Source organism: Anopheles nili, chromosome 3 (assembly GCF_943737925.1).
Source record: "Anopheles nili chromosome 3, idAnoNiliSN_F5_01, whole genome shotgun sequence".
In the NCBI taxonomy this organism is placed as follows: Eukaryota; Metazoa; Arthropoda; class Insecta; order Diptera; family Culicidae; genus Anopheles; species Anopheles nili.
In genome coordinates this window covers 53,802,151-53,828,150 of record NC_071292.1, presented here as the reverse complement: position 1 = coordinate 53,828,150, position 26,000 = coordinate 53,802,151, and the positions used below count along the sequence as shown (strand labels likewise).

Genomic DNA, 26,000 nt, shown 5'->3' with positions numbered 1-26,000 from the left:
GAACCTTAGCCGCTTCGTGATTCCTTCATATACATTTTTTTTGTTGCTGTTGTTGCTCGATACCCTCCCCCGATGTCCTGCTTGTTCGCACCACCGGGCCGGGCCGGGAGGGATTTTATCTGTTGCTGTTTTGAATAAGATTTGCCGCTCATTGATTTGTGGCAATGGCACCAACGGCGAGATGCCGTTTCGCTGATAAGCCTCCCCCGACCGTGCGGAGAAAGGCCGTGTTCCGAGGCGTTGCTGACGTTAGGTGGAAACCTAGAAGTCCTCCCTTCCGTCCGCATGGGGAACTGGAAAACATCCGGGAATGGTTTTATGGGTATGGCGAGCACGACGAGCCTTGCAAAATCAACGCCAGCGAGGTCGGTAATGAACTCGCCTTTATTGGCGATGAGTGGAAATTGGCCGTGAAGTGGACGCTAAAAATGGATCTCATTCCATTAGCCTGCCGTGCCCGTGAATGGCGACCAGCATTTACTTTCCACGGTCGTGGCGCGTGAGTTGTGTAAAATTTTACGCCGCCATATATTCATCTATCGGTGAGCAAGAGATGTGCTATTTTTACTACAGATTGCGCACGGGAAATATGTTGTAAATATTTATTTCCTCTGCGATGGCGTGCCACGTTAAAAAAAAACCCCACCTCTCGGTGGTGTTAATGGAGATTTTGCTCGTGGAGCTTGAGAATAATTTAATTAAAACCCAAGCTACCACCCCCAACCAAACGTGCGACATAATTTTAAAGCCATAAAATCCAGACTCCATCTCAGTTTGCCAGTCTAAGGATTCTACTCCGCAAAAACCATCAATCTCGCCATTGTTCATCGATCAGACAGTAACGACTCGGGACGTCTCCGGTTCCCGGCGCTGCTGCTGCTGTTGGGAGTTAATCATTAGCCGTGGCGACGTCCTAGAGGAAGGATACGCTGGCACAAATTGGCTACTAAATTGCTCTCCCCCCCCCCACAACCGTTCGCTTAGTCCACCCGCGGTCTGATGAATAATCCAAATTCTTGCCACGGCGCTCGGGCGTTGGTGGCGCGCGTGTCGTATCCTTCCGTCGCGTCTGATCTTTTGTGCGCGAATTCTTCGCCGTCTCGCGGCCCGGTGATACTTTGGTAGGTATTTTGTCCGGCACTCGTGTCTCGAGAAGCGAAGCTGCATGCCACCGAGACGGGCTAAAATGGTGCGGGACAAAATAAATACGAAGGTACGAACGGACGACGGATTCAGAATACGAACGATGATTTATCCCACCGATTTGACGTCGGTTGTGGTTGGCCATAAACTGTCCCCGTGCAGCGCTCGGGTGGAGTTCGAGTGCCAGGGAGACCGTGGCCGGTGGCTCGTCATAAATCATAAATCATTTTATTTTGCCTTTCCATCCTTTCCCGCAGGCACACACTTCGTTTCCCAGCTCACGGGTCTTGCGGGTAAGTATCCAAAAACTTCACCGCCCTTGGCATAAGGACAAGACCGGGCTAATGAAGGGGAAAATTCGCTCCAATAGCATGGCGCACCATACACGACGGACAGGGTAACTGTGCGACCGTGCTGCCATTGGGAGAAAGGATTCGTTTTTTTTTATTCCAACCGACCCCTCGGGGGTGGTATGCATTTTCCTACCTGCACTGGATGTTTTTCCGCCGCCCGAATGAGATTAGGAAATCCTATTTCGTCGCCGTCGTCGAGGCTTGCAGGCCGGAAACTGACGACCCACGGCTGACGATGATGACGCTGATAATGGGAACGCGAAAGCGAGCTTTGAGCCACAGCGCAGTGGAATTGAGGAATGCATTTGTTGCTCATCGTCGTCGTCGTCGTCGTCGCTGTCCGTCCGTTTGGAGCAGCTCTTTGATGGGTGGGATCGTTCACGGAACGATATTTTTTAATCGTATTATGCAAATCGTCGGGAAATTCCCTCGTTTATTTGATGAGAAAATAATGACGAGCTTATAGCCGGCTGGAATCCAATGTGGAACGGATTTTAATAGTGAATTATACGCCTCGTTTGAGTGAGAGAGAGAGAGAAAAAAAGATTGCTTTTTATGTCCTGTTGGTTAACTGTTAAATTTTCCCTGAACTATTTCGTATGAATTATCAATATTGACAACCGAGTCCGGCTTTTTCGCTCACCGGCAGAGGCACTTTCAGGCTAAGGAACTGTGTGTCTTTGTGCGGCGGAAAGCAATAAGCCAACGAATCCACCTGCTGTCTTTCTCTCTCTCTCTCTCTACTCCGTAGATTGGGGTGGACATAAAATTGGTGGAAAATTAAATTCGTCCCACCGGGTGAAGAAGAATAAGTGCACACCACCGTACACTAAAGCTCAAAGTTTTGCTTGGCCTGAGAAAATCCCGTCCCTCCTCTTCGTTCGCTACGAAGGCGATGCGTGCCTTTCTGGGTCGCCTTAAGACACGCCGCCGCAAAGGCGAGCCGCCGGCTCCCAAGCCATACCACACAGAATGCAGTGCATAATGACGTGAAAAATGAATTATGCAAAACTGGGAAAACTCCTGCCGGCAAAAGCTCCCAGGTCGACGCGCCTGGTTCGCTGAGAAAAGGAGCGTGCGGTGCTTTTGGCTACCTTAGTTTATCCCAAATCCAATCCCGGATGTCAGAGCGCTCGAGCGTTGTTGATGTTTACGAAAAAATAGCACACCGGAAGCGAGCGCTTCCCCGGGTTGAAAGCCGGCCGGTTGTCGTGTGAGAAAAGGCAATGTGACAAAGCATCAATGCATTCATGCATTTATTATATGTTTCTCTGACCCTCAGTAGCAGTATTCGGTTCGTTTGGGAAACGAGGGAAGTAACTGCAAATGTTCTGTCTTGGATTGGGTTGAGCCTTGATTGGACAGTGAGGTCCTAACGAGAGAGGACATGGCACGAAAATGCTGTTTATTTTACAATACGATTGATCAGCTTTGGTAGCTTCATATGCAGCCCGACATACGTTCAATGGGGCTGATGATTGCTGGCAAGCCCCCCTGTGAGTTATTGCATTACCGCGGGCAAAAGAGGATGAAAAAGAAAAGATCACGATCGTATTTGGACACATGATCAGCTGGTTTGTTCGAGCAAAATATGGCCCACTGCATCCTTTCGTACATGTTTTTGCCAACGTAAAATACAAGAAAATCATACAATACTCCGCTGATGATAAGAATTTTCCTCATTTCAAACGTACGGTGTGAAGCTACATCTTAGCGAATGAAGTCATGCAGCGAAAGCTTCACTCAAAATGTTTCCCAGGATTACGGCTAAGCGCCACGCTCCTTCACCAGTAATGTCACATTAATGACGTCCCAGAGCACCCCACGCTTGGCTTCCCCGACAGGGTGACAGGATTGGCTGGCTTAATGGTAGGGAAGTTCGCGTAAAATGCCTGTCCCGGAGACCACAGCCGATTCCTCAATTTCGCAGAACTGGGGGGGAGGCGCGTCGGCGTGTGACGTGACAAATAGATTGCACGAAATTAGTGCGAATTTCCGAAGGGATTTCACTTCGCCCAAGGCGGGTGTTGTGGGTCGAATGTGTGAACAGTAGGGGTGCGATCCAAGGGCGGGATCGGTGCCGCAAGTATAGCGGTGAGTGCAGTATTTAGTAGCCGATTTTATGAGCCTTCTCCAACGTGTATCACCAGCCCACGGGTGCGGACTAAATTTACCCACCCGAATTAACCTACTTTCCGAACCGAGCATCTTTAGCAAGCATCCCCAGCTGGCTGGCTAAGGGGAGTTTGTAAATGGTTGCGAAAAAAAAGGGAGAAGCAGAAGATAGCACTCCAAAACCCTCCTCTCCGAAGTACAACAGGTTCCGTTGTGGTGGAAAATTCTGACCACGCTGGCGCTCCATTATCTGTATTGTGTAAGGATCGGGGTGGGTCGTAAAAATTCCCCAAATAGATTTATCCGCTCCCTGCTCGTGCACAGCGGCTCAAGTAGTGGTTCGCTGGAGATCTTGGTTTTTGGGGCTAATGAAACCGGCCTTCGGCGCCATGCATTAGGAATAATGCCGCAACGGTAGCGATGCTTACGATGCTAATGATGATGGGTGCAAACGACGACGACGATGATGATGATGAAGCTGGTCCGAGATGAATCATGCGCCCCCAGAGAAGCTGCCTGATTGGGTTCATAAAATCAACCACCACGAGGTGTACGGAATTTGCCCGATAGAGAGAGAAAAAAAAACTGGTAATGAATCTCCACAAATTTGAACCGCTTCCAAAACGCTACAGGAAGTGAGTTCACAATGACGCATCCGTTTGGAGGACGACGGATGAATAATGTTTCAAAAATAGGTCACTTCTTGGAAAGCCGGAATCAATCAAGGGCGTAACTATATCGGTGTAACCGGTTTCTAAACCATTTTCCAAACCTGTAACCCTGTAGCGGTACCCGCCGGCTATGAGCCGGCTCTCGGAAGCCGTACACATTTCACCGAAACCCGCCATCTGGCATTGATATCGGATTCAGGAATCGGATCAATCATAGTGGCGGCACACCACGCGAGTGCCTCATGTGCTGCACCTTCGACGTGGATGGCACAACGGCCACCGAAGTACGTTGGCATCTGGCATCGATTCGTGGAAAACCGCCCGGAAAAGGTCCCTATCCTTGGGCGAGCGCACTTGAGCCGCACACTCGCGCGTCCCGTCGAGAGGTTCGGGCCCTCTTATCCACCCGGGAAAGTGCACATACTTAGCGGCGCTGGATTCGTGTCGCTGGCATTTGTCACCTGTGGAAGAGAACCGGATGCCGGTAGATTCTAATCGCTCGCTCGCTCGCTTGAATCCGCTCGGAGGACGGGAACTGATTTCTACTCGGCAATGAACCCCCCCAAAGTCCCGAGAGGGATCAGATTAAAGCGAACCGATGTAACACGCGGGAAAGCGCAAATGACGAGCAGAACGCATCACATATTGTGCGTGTGGGAGGGTGAGACCAATTTATGAAGCCGAATGCTTTAAAAGAACGCACACCAGCGCGTGCGGTGGGTGAGCACGCGAACAAGCTTATTAATTCACGATTAATGTTATACAACGGCGCAACGGCAATCATCCCCGGGAGCTACATGAATATTGAACATGTCGCGGAATGAATATTGATCATTTGTTGCAGCACTTTTACCGCGAAACGCTCGAGGAGCAACGGTTGCGTTTGAAATTGGTAAAAAAGGGAGCATAGCGGAACGCTGTGTCTCGTGAATCTTTTTACCAGGAGAGTTCCCGTTTTCCACCGTGATAACACGTGCGAACGAGATGAGGATTCCTTATCCGCTGAGGCAGTCGATTTTTCTTACACACCGGCTCAAGGGTTGTCGCAAAGCAGATGAGTCGGAACAGAGGACTGGGCCAATTAAATTGAGCAAAAACCGACGCGCCTCACTTGCTGGAAGGTGTTTCCGAGGACCATCATTACAGTCTCCCTTTGGAAAAAGGCCGCATCCTGAGACGGGATCACGTTTCAGGACGGAAATGAGGCGGAAGCGAACATTTAAAAATCACATCCGATTCCCCGGAAGAATCGGAATGTTCAGTACGGCAGGCATCTCCTGACAGTCGATCGATTTTTGCCCGCGAAATGTTGACGGTTTGACGCGAAATGTTCCGATGGGCTCCTAAACGGGGGTACCACGTTTTTTTCCCCCTTACTTTGGGTGCAGTAATTTTGCGCAGCAACAACGTGGCGCCGTAAAACCAAGAGAGCTCAAGGAATGGGAAATGGCCCGCAGGGTGTAGGTGGAAAGAATTTTAATCAGGAAACGATTCCAAGAGATGCCCCGTCAGGTAGTGGTGAGTGAAGATGAAACCGAAGGAAGAAAAAAAAAGTAATATCACAGAGGAGAAAAAAAAGCCCACAACGATGGAGGCTGGTAGTGGGTGGTAGCAAAATGGTGGAATGTTTGTTTCTCCAGTTCTGTTCTCTTTTTTTCCCGGTTTGTTTAAACGGAAGGGGCACCGTGTTGAATGATAATGAATATAAATTCCCCATTTTAAGTTGCCTCGTAACGGGCCATCCGGAACGGATCGGTAGCCCCAAACTGCCCATTTCGTAGTAGGCGTTGAACCAACTCTCCAACCTGATTTGTGTCCTGTGACTGTGAGTGCTTGTGCGCGGGTGGGTTCGTGAAATGGGATGTGTATTTTCCCCCCTACATTCCCTTGCGTTTGCCTCTCGTTCACGGGTATTCGAAAACCCGGGTGCGAAAAACTAGGCCACATCAAAAACCGGGTTGTAATGTGGAAGTTTTACGCGTCAAACCGTCAACGCCCGGCCAGTCGGAATCGTTGCATTCCGTTTTGGGGGTGACCTGGCGCGCTTGGGTTGAAGAGCTGGCCCACCCACATTCAGATAGTCCTTATCTTCGCATGGCAAGGGCGTCAGGTACGGTGATGAAATTTTAATACACATTTCTGTGGAACTGCGGCGGCAAAACCTGACACTTGCCGGTGAGTGTGAACCCTCTGCGCGTCTCGACCTCGCGTGACCACCTACCGCCGCCGGGAGGACACATTTGCCGACTTTGGCAAACAACTTTTCGGAATCACGACAATCTCCCAGGGCCGTGTAATCGAGCGCCATTACGGAAGAGGTCGGTCGACGCTCGTGTCGTTGCGGTTCCACTGTCCTTTTCGGTCCGTTCCCGCAGCACAGAGGACAGAGCACGCGCGAGCTTTTATTTGCAGTCACCTCGCCTTTTCTGTTCGCACCGTGTCGAGAGTGTTGGCAGTAATTAATGATTAATTCTAGTTGCAGCTTGCGTTGAACCGGATGATGGCTGTGGTGGCGCAGATACCGCGCCTCGAGCGTGTGTCTCGTTGGCTTGGAAACGGTTGCGCGGGATTTCTCGTCGAGTCAGCAAAGCGTGGAATGGTACCGTTTCCGGATTCCGGTGGCAATTTTAACGGATCAATTGAAATCACTTACCTCAAATTTCCGCTTCAGTATGGGCCCAGCCTGGCCAATGTACACCGTTGAGGCGGTGTCGAACACTAACTTACGTGGTTCTTTCTTCACCGGCAGTATGCCGGACTCGAGACAGTTGTAGTAGAAGACGACCTGGTCCGGTAGCACCTTGAAGATCATCTTCATCCAGCTCTTGCCGTACGGCACCTGGAACGACGCGAGCGGCTGGCTGGTGCGGTCCTTTTTCGCGTCGGTGTAGTAGAGCGTGGCGTTCCACTGTTCACCATCGGCGGTCGGTTCCAGCAGCAAGCCGAGCTGGACAACGGTGTCGAGTGAGTTGACCACGGAGAAAACCCAACCACCGGAGCTGGACTGCGGTCTGACGGTTGCGATAATGGCGAAATCCTGCAGATGGTCCGAGAGGATGAGCTTGAAGGGTGACTTCAGGTCCGCCTCGCTGGTGACGCCGAACGCCGGAAACCCGTCCAGTCCATCGACGAACTTCACCCCGTTCTGCAGCGGTATCTGGATCGCACCCATCAGATCGCGTTCGGCGAGGGCATCTGGATGGGTCGAAAAGTAGAGGAAGGAGTCCTTCGTTAAACTGAACCGCTAAGCTGCTGTGAAATGTTACTCGGTGAAAGGGGTTTCTGCTGTGTCATGCATATTGCATACTTGCTGGCGTTTAGCAGGTTGATGAAATGTTTCAATTCGTGCACAATAAAAGCATGCACACAGTGGATTTTACGTTACTCTAGTAGTGTAATTGGGCCATTCCCCAATCTGTGGTATTTTTTTCAAACGATTCACATTTTAATGCTAAGTATTAACCATTAGTAATCGAACGATAAGCCAGGGGGATTATCGAGCCACTGGATGGTTTGCCAAAAAACCTAACCCTGCTACTTTGAGGCGAATTTGCAATCATGGTAAAGCGGTAGCATAAACGCTTATTCAACAACGCCACAGAGGTGTCCACGTTAAGCCTGTTTTATGACCGCGCCTTGCTCCACCCTTCATCCACCGAAACCAGGCGAGACACACACACACATATGATAGGTTTGGGCTACCCGGACTGTCACACATCATGCTGCCGCCGGTTCCTCGACCACTCGATTCCGATCGAAATTACCGATAAGCTGTCGGTGCGCATTAGGAAGTAGCAGCATCAGCAAAGACCACCACCACCATCTATGCTGCGATCGCTCGTCGCCGCCACACAGCTCTGAGTCACACACTTACCTCGGATGCCTTGGCCGCCGAATATGTTCAGCTCCGATGAGGTCACCCTGTGCGCGATGCAAATCAACGTCACGACCGTTCCGTAAAGCCACCTGCCGGAGAGGGAAGAGACGAGATAAGACGAGCGGGTTGGCCGAAATTAGATATGAATTTAAATCAGGGCCCTCTCCTGGGGCCGAATGTCATTTAGTTGCGTGCATGCTGAAGATGATGGAGTAGTGAAAGATTGCCGAATGCGGGTCGACCGGGGTTCAGGGATGTAGTAATCGGGCAGTAAAGATTACGAGCTTTGGTGCTTGACATCGGATCAACGAGGTTCATTACACGCCACACGCCATTTCGGCTCTAATTTACGATTCACCCGGGCTACAGAGAGGGCTCTTTCTATTCATTAAGCCGAAACAACGCCCAAACAAGGGCCGTCGTGTGTCACCTTTTCTCTCCACGCATTGCGTCCTGTGTGTGGGGAAAATATTTATTGAAAAGTTATTCGACGCCGTGCGGTAAAAATATTCAATCCAACCACATCAATACCGGCCCGGTCGAATAACTTTTCCGGTAAACTTTCCCCGCTCGAATTCCAGTGGCCACGTGTGTCATCTTGATTGACACGTGGCGTCGTGCGCGTTCAAGTTTGCGTAATAAAATAAAAATTCAAACATACACACATGGCTGTTTGTAGCTCAGACACCGCTGTTAAAGCTGGATAACATTGCACACTCGTTGGTAGATACCATAGCTAATAATAAAAACAGACGGAACTTCTACAACCAAAAAAACCAGGCTATAAATTTGCGAAATTCCAAAAAAGAGCCGTCAAGGTGAAGAATGTATCGGTGACAAATGAAAACAGACGAGCAAACTCTCGGTGAGAGGCCTAACTTGCCCAACCGGGCATAAGCTGCAACCATCGCCGGAAGCAGAACAAAACACACGCCCGCGGGCACATTCTAACCAAATTGTGACGGAAGAGTTTGAATTGTTACAATAAAAAAGGGGCAGAGTGTAACGCCGAGGCGGGTCGTGAGGGCATTCTTTTTTCTCGCTTGCTTCCGGAATGCTTCGTTCCGTGTTGCCGTCATATGGTGATTGTGGCATACGCTTTTATGATCCATCATGGAAACCAAGAACCAGCATTGAGTGAAGGCACGGGTGAGGGTTGAACGAAAAAAAAATTGTAAATCAACCCCTCACTCACACACACACACACACACCCAGCACAAATGAATCGCAGTCTGGCGCTGCAAGTGACACAGGTGTGTCCAATTTTTAACTTGTTCAGGGGTTCCGTGCCCCGAGCAACAAGAAGCCTCCGACGTGGTGGCGTCGTCGAGTGTGTAGGCTCGAGACTCGTAAAAACTGATCAATCATGCAGCTCCCGGTGACAGCTGATGAATTTTTGCCTCGTGCGTGGTGGTGGAAGAAAAATATTGCACCGTCTGGTCGGTGGCTCGCTTTTCTTCGCCATAAATTTGCCACCGTAGCGGGAAAAGCGGCTCGAATGCAGAGGATCCATTTTTTGGGGGAGGTGTTTTTTTTTTGTGCTCTGCTCCAGTGACCTTTATGCCGTTGCGACGTGAGCTTTAACGATATAAACACGAGTACGCTTCTAGTCGGCTGGTTTCATCGTAAAGTATGGACGTTCGCATGACCATCAACAGCGGGCGCAGGCGGGCCAGAAATAATAAAAAATATGACCGTAGCAAAATACCGTCATTAAAACGAACATGCGGGGTGGTGGTGGGAGAGACTCGGTATGATATCATCCAGTAGCAAATAGCATCATTTAAATGTTGCCAACTGCAATTTTCGTGTTATTCATCACTCTACAGCTTAGGAACAGGATGGATACTATTCTAAAAAAAACACGCTAAATGCGATCTAATTCCGCGAAACGTTGTTCCGTTTCCCGACCAAACGTAAATTTTACATTTCCCATTATACTATTGTGTACGTTTTAAAAACATATCTCCCTTCACACATGAAAATCGATCCGTCACAGATTTCTATCAATTACTCACACGATCATCAAAGCACTCGCAATTCTAAAGCATTTATTTGACATCACTTAATCAACACACGCTTTTGGTTATAGACAAAACACGACAAAGTACAAAAACATCTGATCATAGCAAGCCAATTAATTTTAATTCCAAGCCCATTTGATTTAATCCTCCCGAGTTGATATCCTACACAAAGTGTGTAGGTTTTTTCTTCGTTTTTTTTGCATTTCATTCACAAACAACTCACCACAGCTTTGTATACGCTTTTCCGTACGTCATCGGAGAAGCAGGATTGGAAAATTATCTCTCTTTCGGGGAAGAAAAAGGGCGTAGCAGATCATCCAAACAAACAACGATCACCGAGACCCGCCAACAGTCGCATTCGTCACACAAAATCCCGCGGTACACATTTTGTGTGCGCGTTGGTTTTCCCGGGAAGTGGATGCGTAAAGAGTGCTGCTTACTAAGAAGATTTCTCACACAAGAAGCGGCAGTAGCGGCCGTGGCAGAGTTGCCATAAATTTATGACCCTCGCAATCTTCGTCAAAATCCAAGAACCGTGCTCCGGGGGGTGCGCCGTTTCCTACTCACAATTTCGGGTTTTCCCGGCCGAAAGCCGGCGCCGTTGCCCCACAATTGCTTGCCGTAATTAATTATGAAACTATTGCCAGACCTCGCGCGAGCAGTTCTGGCCGCCGGAGCAGCCAGTTAGGGCACTTCTCGAAACGGAGAAGCGAGGTCTCGTTGGTACGGTATTCGATTTGCTGCAGATGTTGCGCTCAAAGATCGCAACCCCTCGCCGGAGCCCTTCGCACAGAGTGTGTGTGTGTGTCTTTAGTGGTCGGTGCGAGGGAAACCACAGATGGGGTTGGCCCCAGCCTTTCCGCCGCCCACTCCGGAGTTCGATAAGCGAGTGGTGGTGGTTTGCTTGGGTAACAATTCATCCGACGTTTTTCCGAGTCGGGTTTTCCGCGGCCTATACAAACGGCGGTGGTATTGCCCTGTCGGACGCACTGCTCCGGGAATGGATGGGTTTAATTACTTATTGTGCCATTCGCTTCATCCGGCAATGGGGGAGAAGTGGCCACCCTCTTTCCCTAAGGAGGATAAAAGCCAACCGGTTCCGTTTCGGAAACGGATTTCTTACGAGCCACTTGTTGCTGGTTGGCTGTCCTCTCGGTTGCTTGGTTCACTCTTTCTGTCTCTTTGCGCATCGGACGCCGGTTTTTCATCTTCAAATTTTCCACCACAACGCAAGGTGGTGGAGATTTATTTGCCTAAAACCACTGTCCGTAAAGAAAAGCCAAAAAAAAAGACTCCTCCCAAGCGACCGTGATTAGGGAAATGAATTTGTTTTCCGTGTTTTTCGTCGCCCGAACCAGTGTACCGGGCGGAAGTTTCATTTTTCTTTTGCCACATCTCTCCCCCTCGGACACGGTGGAAAAGTTTTTTCCCATCCATTCATCATCATCCTCTCCCATCAACATCGATGGCGTACCGTTTGATGGTCGATGAGGCGTTCGGTGACGACAAATTATGAGCGATCCCAAAAAAGCAAAATGAGTTCAATTTCCCTCCTGACCTGCTCTCTCATGCTTCCAAGTCTCATCAAATCAGCTCTGTCTGTCTCCCTCTCTCTCATCGCATTCAGTTTGTGACAAGGAAGCCGTAAAGTCTCTGATCTCTCGAATCAATCCGAGCGGTACCACCCACAGCACGCCCAGCAGCGCTTCGGGTGGGTGAGGATTCGCGTTTATCGGATCGGAAAATTCCGTTCGGAAAAATCAACCCAAGCCAGTGCGTCGTCTCCATTACGCTGTGGTTTCAGTTTTGACGTGATCCGGGCTCACCGTCGGTGGCTTCGTACGCCCCCGACACGACTGGCTCTTTCGATCGTTTGATGTTCGATCCGTTTCCGGCGGGCAGAGGACCCCTAAGCCAGCGCGACATGGCGAAGCGGGCACGAGCTCAGTTTTCCAACTTCCCATCGCCCACAGTGGGCGATTCCACTTCGCGTGTGGGTGCTGCTTTCCGCAAGCGTTTCATATTTGCATTAACTTTGTAAAGCATCCCAGCGGCATCCGTTTTCTTGGGTGGTTGTTTTTGTTCTCCCACTCTTTCTCTCTCTCTATCTCGTTTTCCCCGCCGTTTAATTCAAGCGGGCGCTATTTATTTTTCCTTCCGGTCCCGCGAACGGCACGACACCGACTGACGTCCATCGTCTAGTTTTCGTTTACACGTAGCGCTTTTTCTCTCAGGCACGTGCCACAGAGTGTTCTACCGTTTCCCGCGACTTAAAACAGCATCCGTTTGGACCACCGGTGGTGGGGAGTATTGCTCTTTTTATTATGATTTCCATCCATTTTCCCCCGGCGTCAACAGCATTGCGGTGGACGCATTAAAACACGGCGGCAGTTCTTAATCGGCTTGTAAGGGTTTGATGGGGAGGATTATCACACGATTAAAACATCCTGGGGCAGTGAGGACGAACGCGAGGTGTCAAATTAAATGGACAGTGCGGTGGACACTTTTTCCATGCGTTGAAAGTCATTGCGGGTAACAAAAAATGGATGGTCAAAAAAAGGGGAAAACCAAACATTCCTGCACTCGAAAACACCACAAAATGAACGCTTTGGGGCGAAATGTGGGATATCGTTGGTGGTGTTTTCCTGTGAGTTTTTAAAACCCAAGCAAACACCATACGAGTATGTGGATGAAAGCAACACGTTTCGCTTTGTATGCACTTTTCATTGAAATTAATAAAGAAAATATCTGATTCATTTTCACAGGAAAATAGTATAAAATTCATCTCAGCGATAAATTTCACCATCGTTGGATGGTTATTCTGCGAATGCCTTCACTGAGACGTGAAGCATTCGGTTCGCTATGCAACGACTTCCGTTCGTTTGATGGCTCTTGCCAATTTCTCGAAACTCCTAGTCGAGCGCGATCGGCACGCGAAAGAACACGCTCCCCCGGTGAACGGTGGCGCGTTGTGGGTAAAGTTGTTAATTTAAGGAACTTTTATTTATGCCGCTCATTTCGCGCAGCAAAATTCCCCCGCAAATTGCACAACATCAAACAATTGCTTCCGCATGATTCAGCTTCAGTTTGTTCTTCTTTCTCTCTATTTACTTGCGTTAGGGGACGTCGAGAAATGACGCTGGAGGCAGCTCTTTGGAGGAAGTAAATCAAATGGAAGATCCTTTTTTTTTTAAACATTTGCATACTACGAAGATGATGACTATTACTCTTCTTTGCATTCTATCGCTTCGCTAGAAGCTAATCGAATGCGTGATGTTATATTTATGCTCGAACGTTGAATCATGCATTTCATCGAACATGTGAGTGGGTTTTTTATTCTTCGTTTGTTTGCTATATGATGCATTAAACAGAGCCACTTTGCGATGAAGGGCATACCGACAAAAATCCCGAACCACCCACCGTTTGGTAGCAAAATGACGCATAACTATGACGTGGTTTTATTTGCGTACAATTAAGTGTGAATTATTTCAATGATCAATTTTTTGTTTGCCAAATAGAGTTACAAAATATCCCTTAGTGACATATACGTGTCATGTGTTACTGCGTTACTTACGATCAAGCTGCAAGTGGCAGTCAACACGTCAAAAAAAAGCAAAGCCTACTGTACACAAGTGCCATGGCTGGGCAGTAGATTGGAACTAAACGTCAGGAGTTCCATTTCAAAAATAGACAGCTCACCTCGTGTTCACCTTAACGCAATCGCCAAATGGAAATGTTGGAACACATTTTAGATTGATTAGAATCCTGCGCACTAGTAAACGGGGAACCACCCGGCAGCAAGGTGGTCCATATTGACTTACGAGAACGAACTATGCTAACAAACCCGCCCCCGACAGCTGCAGGTTGGACTTTTATCACAGTGCAAGCTACATATCGCTGGTAGGGCTACACAATTCAAGCTGCTGGTGCTTTGGGTGGAGTTAGCGGCAAGGTGCTAGGGCTAAAACCTCGATTATAAAATGCCAATTGAAAGTGGCAGAAGGAACGAACAACCGAGGTGTAACAGCGCACAATGCAATCCCGCGATCGTTCCAGTAAATGGAGAGGAAACCGTTAAAAATGAAATAAAAACGTGCTTTCCTCTTTGAATTGGTCGGTATTGAGTTGTTCGTGTGGGCAACAAGTTAAACAAAAAAAAACCTCTCCCACCATGCGGTTAAGCTCACGGGGGATTTTTATTTTATTTCTTTTGCACGTTTTCTAAGCGCTTGCGAGATGCACCATTCGCGCAAAAGGCAATTGAAGGTTTTTTTTCACGTCCCTCTCTTGAATTCTGTGGCATTTGTTGCTGCTGCGCGTTCTGCTAGCCATGCCCATGCCGTAGTAGCTTTGGCCCTCTGCCGATCGCCGCCACGTTCGGTTTGAATAATTGAATATTTATTGATTTTTCTTCCGGTGCCCGTGGCTGCTGCACCTTCGCGCACAGGTCGCAAATAGAACCAGCCACTCGCGACTGACGGGAACACGTGCACGACTAACTAGATGGTAGGTTAACAAAAGGGAGCCTAAAATGGGCTCGGCACGCTTCCCAATCCGGACCAGGCCGCGCCGGTGTTTATGTAATTCGGGTGGGTCATTTATGTGCTCTGGTCGAAGTTTGAGGCTCACAGGCGTGCAGAATGCTAATTGTTACTACTGCCCGCAAACATACGAGCTTCGTGCACGGAAAAGAAAGGAAGCATAAACGCGTGTACCATCGATTGTAGCGAAGGCACTCTCGCTCCGTTTGTTTCGTAGCTTGCTTTATGAGCCGCAATATTTGAGTATCTTTTAGCATATTGGATTATTAGAGGGCTACTGATCGCGGAGGGAAGTGACACGCGGTTTCGGCACGGATTACCGAGGAAAATTTCCACCGCGCTTCTTGGTGAGGCCACCGCAAGCGAGGGAACCGGATACGGGCACTAAATCTTCACGCAAGGAAAATCAATAAGCCCCGCGTATGGCAACAACGCGAGACGCGGTAGCCGAATATTATGAAGTAAAAACCTTGTTTTGACGCCTAATCTAGGGTGTCGTGTCGCAAGTGTAGCCAGTGCTTATGTTGGGTGCCCACCGCAACCAGAGAGAGAGAGAGAGAGCCGAAACCAAGCCGAAAGGGATTACGTTTCCCGCGCGCAGATGGAAAATTAATTTGTTGCTTTCCCCTGCCGGTGCTGCACAGGCTGGCAAACAAGCAGTCGAATATGCCGGCACTAGATTACACGGAATCGATTAAAGCCAGAGGAAAGGATACGTGGGATTATAGATGAGCAAAAATAGGAGTACGTATGAGAACGCGAAGAGGGAAGTGCCGAAAAAAAAAGTAATGCGCAAAAACGCAAGGGTAGATATCGAAAGGGAAATCTTTCTATTTTAATTGGACAAAGTTGCAACAAAAAATAAACAACAAAAACCAAATGCTGGGGGTAGGTCGAACAAAGGCATGCGGCGGGTTTGCACACGGAAAGGGATTCGATACAAGAAAGAAAATCAATTTTCCTCACGTTACTCGGCCGATTAGATAAACGTTCCCCCGATCCGTGTAGCTCGTGCGCAGGATAACGAGGATATGATTCGGGAGCCCACACCCACCTCGAATCCTTTTGCTTCTTCGTGAAAGCGCAACCTTACCAACACGGTAGCCGCCAACGGTTGGAAGTACATCCGTTGGTAGCGCGCTTTCCATAAATATTTGACGCAAAAGTTTTCCGTCCACCGTTAATGGAAAGTACACACCGTTCGTGGGGTTCGAGATTTTTATTATTTTTACATTCGGCTTAGGGTTTCGGTTCGAGCGAACACGCTGCCCTGCACGTTTTGATGAATTTGGTGAATCGATGCACCGTACGATGGTGATCGAGTTTCTGTGTATGTGTGTTCGTGTGTCGATTGATCGCCGCGGTACAAAAACAAGGACGAAACGAGTCGGGGAACATTGTAGTAAAACAAAACACAAAAAAAAACATCCACCCAAAAACTTCGAAACACGAGCATGGATTAAATATTTTAAAAGCAACCGGTAGGATTACTTCTTTTGGCTCGAGGAAAATGAAGCTGCACTGAGTGAAGGGATGGTCCAGCAAAGAGCGATTTCCATGTCGTGGTTCATCATTGAAATTATCGATCGTTACCTTGGGGGTGGTTTTTCCTGCACATCTCCCACACAAAGGTAAACCGTGGCGAGTGTTTGTCTAACCCCCAATTTGCTTGGGCAAATGTACATGTAAGGCAAACACAATTTCATGAGTGTTAAAATAGCGTGCACGTCGCACGAGAAAAACACAATCAAATTCGTGGCCACGGCGCGCTGTTGTAAACAAGGAGCAAATATTTATACAAAAAGCTTTTCAGCCCCAATTCAGTCTTTTTCCGTTTGAAATGAAAAAAAAATACATAATCAAGAGCAGGAAATGGCGAGCGAAATAATAGAAATTCCACACCACACGCGAACTCCGCAAGAATCGAAAAGAGTTCGTTCTTCATTTCTTAACTCAATTATCTCCACAATCAAACGCTAAATGCCTCGGATCGAGATTATCATCGCGATGGCAATCGGCGCCTGCCCGCCTTTTCGCTGCTCTTACGACCGTTGCTGCGAAAGGATCCTTCGAAAAAGGGCGTAATTACACGGCACACACCAACCCAGACGTCTTCTGGCTGCGCGTCTTTCCCTCGCGATATCTGTGTCCCAGGCGTCCCATTTTGCGGCACACATCTGCGGAAGCACACACGCAAAACGGCACACCATTTGCCGCCATTCGCGTCTCGACAGAGAGGCAAAACAAAAGAAATGTTTACTGAATATCCAAACTGGCTGACACGAAGGAGACACGCTGCTGCTACCCTGGAGTGGCACTCGATGCGAACGTTAATAGGTCGTTTGGAATCGAGCATCGATCTCGCACAATTGCACTTGTGCAAGGCGCGCTCTTGGAATCGTCTCGTAAATCATGTTTTATCTCCCGTCTGCGAGGATGTTTCATTTTGTGGCGCTGTCTTGTTTTTTTTTGCGTTCGCTTCCACCATCTCTTAGCCTTTACGGGCGCTTCAAGCGGTATTCTTGAGTGAGATTTAAGATTTTTTTTCGTTCTTCGTTCGTTTTCTGCATGCCTTATGACTTTTATGACGCATTTCCCACCGCCATGGTTCGCTGGCACGCCATTGGGGTAATGGAGCACGGAGACACTCCGGATGGAGTTCATGATTTCTCGCTCCATTCTGCATCCCATTTTCGGAAGGTGCATATAAATAATGTGCCTGCAAACGGCCGCGTTGAGACGGTCGCAAAACTGGCACAAACGGCAACTCCCGCTGCCTGTCCGTTCGTTGACCAACTTTTGTATGCCATGAAGCATCGCGGGATCAACCAAACTTCTGGGATGAAATATTTACCCATGCAATCGCCTGGAAGCCGACCCGGAGACAGATGATGATCGCACCTACTTAGTCGGTTCGCTTGCGCCGCCCACAGCTTCCAAAAAGCCGACCCCGCTCGGTTGACAATCTCTCTGTTTCAACCCGTGCTGCGCTGCAGCGTGTGACTGGATGTTTTTTTTCTTTTCGAACTCCTCCTAAACCACACCAGAAGCATCATGACAGGTGGTCACACGGTTCACCTTCAAAGCAGTTGATACATCGCAGTGGTGGTTATGGTGAAAAAAAAAATGGAACACAAAATGAAAGCGAGAGTGAGATGCAACTCCTCGAACGAGGATGGTGAACAAATGCACGGGGAAGCTGTGTGTTTACGAAAGTTAAACACTAACCGGCGGCACTCGTGACACTCGCCCCCCCCCAAACGTCAGCAACAACGTGGCCCCCCTGCCCATCTGTCGACTCGGATGAGGGAAACCTTTTCCACCAGCGCGCGCGGTATGATTTATGCGCGATTATGAGCTTTGGCGTTTTCGGTTTGCTGGCTGCTTTTTGATCGACTTTTGACTGATTGGCTCGCAAGCCAAGCGAGTGTGTCTTTTCGCGGCAAACTGGCTCCGGTGGTACGAGAACCCGGGCTGGGTGGGCTCAGAATAAGCCGCGGGAGCTGACGCTGCATCTTAATGAATGGGAAAAGTTGGTCTGCGAAAGGCGATGGAACGCTCGAGCCAACCACCCCGCAGCACGGGTCGATTTTTCCTTCCCACTAAACGATTTGAGGCAGCCGAGAGCTGAGGAAATTATTCCAATGGATGGAAAGTCTCGCGAGTCGCAAGAAAAAACGGCCTTTGTCCGTCAACCACGCTCGAGGAGAACACAAAGCAAACCGACGATAGGCAGCAATGGTTAAGCAGCAGCATCGGGGCTCAATGATAGCGGCAATAAATTATTGCTCCGATTGGAAGATTGTTTCGAAGGATACTGGGCGAGTTTTTAAAGGATTGTGAGCGATGCAAAAACGTTTAAGTAGGAGGCTGCTTTAAAGTTGATAAAACGTACTTTAAATAGCTACTTATACATTTTCAAACCCAGTGAGTTACGTGATGGACTGTGATGATGTTAAGATGGCTTCATCGACGAGATATTTAAGCTAATCGGTAAATAACCGTATAATACCCCCAGTGCAATAAAGCGCTACGGATGAACTGTACTCACTCATGGCGCTTTCTCCCGATGGCCTCCCGAAGGTGTATTGACGCCCTTTACAATAGCCCTTACTTTAGCATTAGCACCCAACAATGTCATGTTGAGCCTTGACCCGGTTCCCTTGCCCGATGGCTATGGCCGCTGTTTGCCTTGGAAGACGTACGCCACACAAACACACAAGGCTATCGTCACAATTGACAAGAAACCGAGACGACAGCGAGGGTTTTCGCGGGCAAACATTTGTTCCGAAAATAGGTGTCAGCAACGTTTGTTTCGTGCCTTCAGGACCCACCAGGGGGGTTTGCTTTAGAACCACCGGGAAGGAACTATCAACCGTCGATCCGATGAAACGGATACTGACGGATGTTTGCGACTCTCGCGAGGAAACCGGGACCGGAAATCGAAGAGCGACCGCGAACCGTGAGACAGTGAGAATGTGTCACCATCAGTGTCAGCGATCAATCACATTGCGGTAGAGGAATGCAATTCGATCTGAGCGGAGGGTGGGCGCATAAATCCACCCTCCCTCGAAGGGGGTGGCGTTCACCCCCAGCAATGCGCTGTTGAGTTCGACATATTGACGAATTTTTAATTGGAATCGATATTCTCGCGGGATAAACCACAGATCCATTTTTCATGTGCGCATGTGTCACATGTGTATATGTGTTTCTTCGCGTGGCCTGCGTGAGGGTGAACCCTAGACAATAGGGCAACCGGAACCGGAGAACGGAATCGGGCAGTTTTGCTTGTACACCATTTAGCACATATTATCTGCGTACAAACCGGTGCGCTCGCTTCGTCAGCCGAAGTGCTGCGTAAACTTGTTAAAGCACCGAATGTGCGGTGTTAATTGACGAATGAACTTTTGCCGCCGATCGGGTGGTTTCCGCCATTTCCTGTCCACTGGGTTTTGTTTGTTTATCGGTGCGCATATTTGTGAGCCCACGTCGAGCTAAATAAAGCCACTCGGGAAATCGGCAGTTTTTTGTTTCATTTTTTCCGTTTATTGGAAATATCAACTTCAATGAGGTTTTTTTCTCGCTTACAAAGTCGAAAACTGCCGTCGGTCGGTTGAAAAGGGAAACGAATCGTAATGAACGCCGCAGATCGATTGCAAAATTAACTCCTTCCGGGTGAGGGAGGCTTCTACGTGTAGTGAATACGAAGAAATGCGAGAAGAAAAAAAACCCTGCGACAGAGAAAAGGTCAGGGGATTTGTTTATTCATGGGATGGAAGAAGGCTAAAATGGCGTTCGTTCTCGCGGATCGGTGAAAAATAATAGCACTTATTCGTCCCCGCGGGAGCGTAATGAAGCGAAACGGGTTCGTGTTTGGCGTTCATTTCCGGTCAAAAAAAACAACTTCCTCCATTTAGATGCCATTGAGAAAAAAAAGCGTCCTTTATTCGAGCGTAAAGCGTGCACAATACGGATGCAGCATGGGGAACTCGTTTCCCCAAAGACAAACAGCGATCGAGAGGTTGCATCATTACACCACCGATGATTCGTCGATGAACCACTCGACTCGGCTTGGGGACGGATGTTTTTAATCTAGCGGTTTTAATGGCCATCGGCCACGTCACGTAATCCGTGCGCCAGTTGGCTTCGTAGCGGTAGGTGGTCGTCCTGAACGCCTATTATCACATCAAAGAGCCTCTTCGCTGCTCTCCCGGGTGGCCATAAAGTTGCGTGTTTTATTCGCCTCGCAAAACGATGCCTCCCGCTCGTTCTTAAATGGGGCCAGCTGCGATACGCAACGCATTCTTCGCCATGCACTCAATCGGAGGCTAAATCGGTTTTTACTCAGACTATGACGATGCGGAGTGCGTCACTTTCAAGGACTGTTGTTGTTACTCATCGAGCGAGGCGAAGAAAAACAATAAACGTGATAGATAATCCCAATGGAATGTCTCAGCGTCGGTTGCTCTGCCTTCCTTGCGCTCGTAGGCACGCCACCCGGAACCGTTCGTGCGTGAGGAAAACCGTTCCTTCGAGAAGGATTACCATACGGCCGGAATTCATTCAAGCCGGGATCGGGAAATAGATCCCTCGACGGCAAAACAACACGCTGCTTTTTGCTGGTAATGCTGCGCTATCTCCGGCTGTGTTCGTTAAGATAATTAGCTCTTTAGAATGCCACCTAATCCGCCGGTGACGTGCAGCCACCGTAAAATAAGCCCACGCGTACCCAAAGGATTCACTCAGCCGCTCGGTGGCTCCCAAGGTGGCTGCTTTGACGTTTGAGTGGAGCGGGTCCTCTAATTTACGCTCGTTTACGCTTCACCTTTGTGGCGCGGAACCACAAAACAATGAAAGCTCTCAGCATCCGCACATGTCTTAATTTTAGCACAAACGAATCCGTCCCGCTCCCGTATCGCACGACGCCACGCGAATCCACGCGGACACATAAATCATCGCGCCTCTTCGGCACACGTTCACCGACCACCGACGTTGGCCTCCCAGGGACGACGCGCCGTGGCCACCATTTGCGAACGGCGTGCGATTGCGTGTACCTTTTGCGCCGAGCGCCACCATTGTCGTCCTGCGTACGCCGAGTGTCATGCGTTTGTGGAACGCCGAACCAACGACAGCAAAAGCGGTTAATAACATGCTAGTGGCGTGGTCGGCAGGATTCGCGTCATTCCCGGGTCGCCCACCAAGGCCGCACCGGGTCAGTGCGTTATCCTGTTCCCGACCGGCGTCGTGCTATGCGTGCTGCAGACCTTCAGGGGCAGAAGCATCCTGTGGCCGGGTTTCGGCATCTCATCCGCAACCCCGTCACGCGGGGTGACCGGTAGAGTGCGTGCGCCAGCATAAATGAACTCACAAAGTATATCATTATTATCATTTATGATTGTTTATGTTTTCCAACCGCAAACAGCCCGTCCGTCGTTGTCGTCCCTGGTCCCCTGGTGACGGGCGGCGTGTCGGCTGACGGTTTGACTGCCTGGACTGAACCCCGGCGGCAGTAATTTGTCATATCTTCGTGTTCACCGCGCCACGTCCACTTCTTCCTGCCAGACTGCTCGGGCTGGCCAGCCAGTCCCGGCCGGAGACATCTTTTTACCGTTACGCAGCATCGGGGGCTCGCGTGATATGAAATTTATCAATTTTTGCACACCCCCGGATATTTGTGTGGGTTGAATGTCATGTCGTTTGAGGCCGCTCGTGCGCCACCGGAGAGAAATGATTGTATTTCCGTTAACAGCCCGGTGCTAAATGGGGTCCTATTAGCGGGGTTTCCCACTCTAAACCGCTGAATAAACACTTACGTACGGCCGCCGTTACGATGGATTAGGCGGTTTGATAAATGAGGTGTGTTTTCGTTCGGTTCGCCGATTTAATGCCAACTAGAACACTCATTCGCTGAAGGTGACATTGCGGTGGTGTATCAACGTCACTTTGGGGGTTTTGCCGCTTCACAGGATGCATGAAGGGGCCCCTATCCCGAACGTGGCATAGACATATTCATTTATTTTTATCTACACACTCCAGGGACATTCTGGATTTGCACGCAACGCTATCAGAATGTTCCAGGTAATTTCGTACCCGTATTCATTTGTCAAAATTCATTAGCGCAAAAGTAAACCGATCATATTCGCCCGGGTTCAGTTAGATTACATCACGAGGTTATCTGCGTTGCCTGCCTGCTGCTAATGCATAGCCAGACGTACTTTTTCGCATTTGTTTCGTACAATTGGTGTTCCATTTCGACAACTGATAACGGGAGGCTTGTACTTGGCTGTACTTCCCAAATCGGGAGAAATTTGCTGCCCATTAATTGCTAAGAGCTGATATGTGGCGCTCTGGGTTTTTAAAAAAACATATTTTAATGGAGATTAATCACCATTTGTAGAACGACAACCAGCGACTTTATGCTTTCGCATTTGTCTTGCACTTCAGAATGCGTTGTATAAAGATTACCCTCGTTGGCATTCAGCACGGTTTGCGCGATTATGCAATTAACATTTTGCGCGTGTCCTCGACACACTTAAAAGCAGCGACTCACTCCGTTCCCGTAGGCACCGTTTGCGCCACAAATCAATCGCAAATCAACCATCCCTGATTCCCTGAACCGGCGCGGCGTTCAGGTGTATAATTGACGTGCCTCAGCGAAAAGTGCATCGGGCGGGAGTGCATCAGCAAAAGCTGCGTGCAATTTGGCTTTGGCAAGATGTGAATGATGCGATACACAAATTGCCCATGTTCCTATTGTTTGCCAGCCGATTCCGCGCGCCGCCTGGCTGTTGTTTTGTTGCGGGCAATAAAAATAAGAATGAAACAATCATCCACTCGAAGGGGAGTTCGATGCACCGTGAATCGGTGCGTGTTGTTGAATTTTTCGGCAGAACGGACAGGGGGCTCATCGGGCCTCTTCCCGGCAATCCAATGTGCCACTCATTGTTGATGTTAATCGACCGAGCGCCAGGATTATTAGCAGCGTTTCGTGATGAAAATTTATTTAGCTGATTGAAGTGTGATGGCTCTCCACTTGTCATGCTTTGTCATGAGTGCGGCAAAGCGAGCTAAAGGAGCATGATAGTGTCGATCCCGTGCCCGTGCCACTCGATGTTCCCCCGCTGCTGGTGTCCCTCCTCACAACGTTCGCCATTGCGCCATCACGACCGTGTAGAAAGTTTGCAATACTTCGAGCATGCGAGCGCTATACACAGAGCACCGGTTCGTGACTCATCGCAACATTTTGTGATTTGCATTAATAGCTGGAAGCTCGCGTGTGATTTGTGCCCAAGTGGCCGTTTCGGGTTCGCTTCAAACACCGGACAGCTGACGATCGTTCATTCATCAAATGGGTGGTGCCGAAGCACGCCGAGAGACCGGAATTTCTGTGTGATTAAGCCGCCACACGGCCACTGACGGAGCGAGTGGTGATTGTTGATTTTTGCGACTTGATTGGTCCATTGAGCTCCCAAGCGCTAAATTGAGCGTGTCGGGCGTTGACAAAATTAAATTTTCTACTGCGCAAGGCGCCTCCTTCTTCCGGGGATGTTTCTATTTCTTTTTTTTGCTCGACAAGCGCGCGAGAAGCATGTCGAACAGCGTCGTGATGCGGTGATGGGATGCAAAAACAAGCGAATAGAATGTAAAATGATTGATGAGCAGTAATGGCCACTCCGGGAAGTGTGCCAAATTTGCAAATTAAACACGCAGCAAGGCAACCCTTCTGCAGAAGGATTGGAGTCTAGAGCCAATATCAATTTTCATCGGAAGCGGTAAGATTTAGACATGTACTACATGCACGTGGGGCAGCATGTTAAATTAATACAGCAATAGTGTGAAGTTGAGCATAAATCGCTTCCCGTAACCAACCCCCATCGAGTGTTTGCACTTTAACACCCGCAGGTCCAGTATGCGCTCACGGTTGTGCAAACATAAAAACAGCACACCGGCAATGCTGGATGCAGAAAAACCGGTTTCCCGTAGATCGCACCTCAGCTTCGCTTTAATGAAAGTCTTTCCATTCAAACGCAACCACCCAAAAGGTTACAACGAGCGACTCCTACTACTGTTGGAATTTGTTGTGGGAAGTGCAGTAAAGCCGATTCGCATCGCTTCATTCCCCGGAACGGCTTCCAAACGGTGTCAAGATGCAACCGCAGTTCGACCATCATTAACGTGCAGCGAGTGCAAACTCATGTGCATCCGACAGCTTCAGTCGACGACGAGCAGTGGGTTGAGGAAAAAAAAAAGGCACACAAAATCTCCACCACTTTGCGCCACTGGGCACTTTGAAGGGGAAGCATCCGTTCGCCTCGGTGGCGCAGAGTTTTCGCCTTTCAAACCGAACTTGCAAACGATGAGAAAACAAAGTCAAATCGCCATCCATCATCCGACGTTTGAGCGATCTGGCTTGCTCGTTTCGTTGCACTTTTGCCAGCCGACGACGAAATGGTTGTCGTAAATCGTGCTCGTGCTAAACCTTGGTCGAGAGTTTTACAACAGGATGCTTCCTGGACGGATGGTTGGTGGTGTTTTGCTGAATGAAATCATTCCAATCCGATTAAGAAACGATTAGTGTTGGGGGGGGGGAAACACATCCTTGAATACACCTTGAAGCCATACAACTCCAGCAGCATGCATGGTCGACGCAACTCCCGCAGGGCAATCGATTGAAATGCAACAGGGGCGCAATCACGATTCGTCTGACTCGTTGTCGACGGTTCGTTGGTTCTCCTCCTGCAGCACGAAAAACCGATCATCCTCTGAAGTGAAACAAATCACGACAAATCGCCAACGTCCTAATTGCCTGCCCGGAGCAGCCTGTGTGCCATGGGCGGCCGTGGGGCGTTGGGCTTCCGTTCGTTCGCCACGAATCGGGCCGTCATAAGCCAGAATTGCCAAAAAAACAAAACGACGAGAACTGCCTCCGAGCGGCAGGACGTTAATGTTGTCATGTTGTCTTTTGTTGTTTTTTTTTTGCGAAGATCTGGTTTGGGCGTTTTATTTATTCCACTCCGTTTGAAAGAAAAGCACAAAAGCGGATCGGGGAACACGTACAGGATCGCGGAAGCAACGCGACGGGTATCTATGCGCTCGAATGAAGATTTATCACGTCACAGCGCGTTAATGTTTCGTCGATCGGATCGAATATTTTGGTGCGCTTTCAAATGGGTTCCAATTTGACGGTATTCCCCGATCGTGCTGAGTGCGTTAGGTATTTTTTATTTAAATTTTAACAACTACCAGGAACTAAGGAATGCGTTTTTCGATCCGACATTCTAATGGTGATCATTGGATCGGTACGATGATTGCTATTTAAATGGTGAATTAGTCACAGCGTGTTGATCGAAAGAGGAGCGAAAAATGAATCAAAAGGGGTTACTTAAAGCATACAACCGGACATATCTTATTTCTTTAGTTGACGGTCGATTTAGCGTATGATACATTAAACAAATCAACAATTCTTACAAACAGGCTACCTTTTACCGGGTGCATCAAGCTAGTTTCGTCGAAATATTATACTACTTTGAAAATAAACATTATTAAGAAGATCAACAGTGCACTGAGCATTTTTTACCAACTTAATAAGGATATGTTTTCTTTTACTATTTTTACTGTTATATTCCTACTGCCGGTTTGAAATGGGATTGACCGATCGTCCCCGTGGAAGGGCTCGATTAAACCAAACAAAGGACCAATGAATTGGGTGGTTGTGCCTTTTTTCGACACAACAAGTGGGGAAACAAATTTCGCCCAAAGAAAGGCACCCCGAACAA

General features: G+C 48.8%; 1 protein-coding gene across 1 annotated transcript in view; it reads right to left on the bottom strand.

The window, feature by feature from the left end:
- Positions 1–26,000, bottom strand: part of LOC128724611 (collagen alpha-1(XVIII) chain) — a 185,058-nt gene that overhangs the window by 98,272 nt on the left and 60,786 nt on the right. Inside the window, exons 2-3 of the mRNA XM_053818333.1 lie at positions 8,157–8,248; positions 6,936–7,477 (exon numbers count right to left, since the gene is read on the bottom strand). Coding sequence (XP_053674308.1) covers positions 6,936–7,477; positions 8,157–8,248 — 634 coding nt within the window. The remainder of the gene's footprint in view (positions 1–6,935; positions 7,478–8,156; positions 8,249–26,000) is intronic.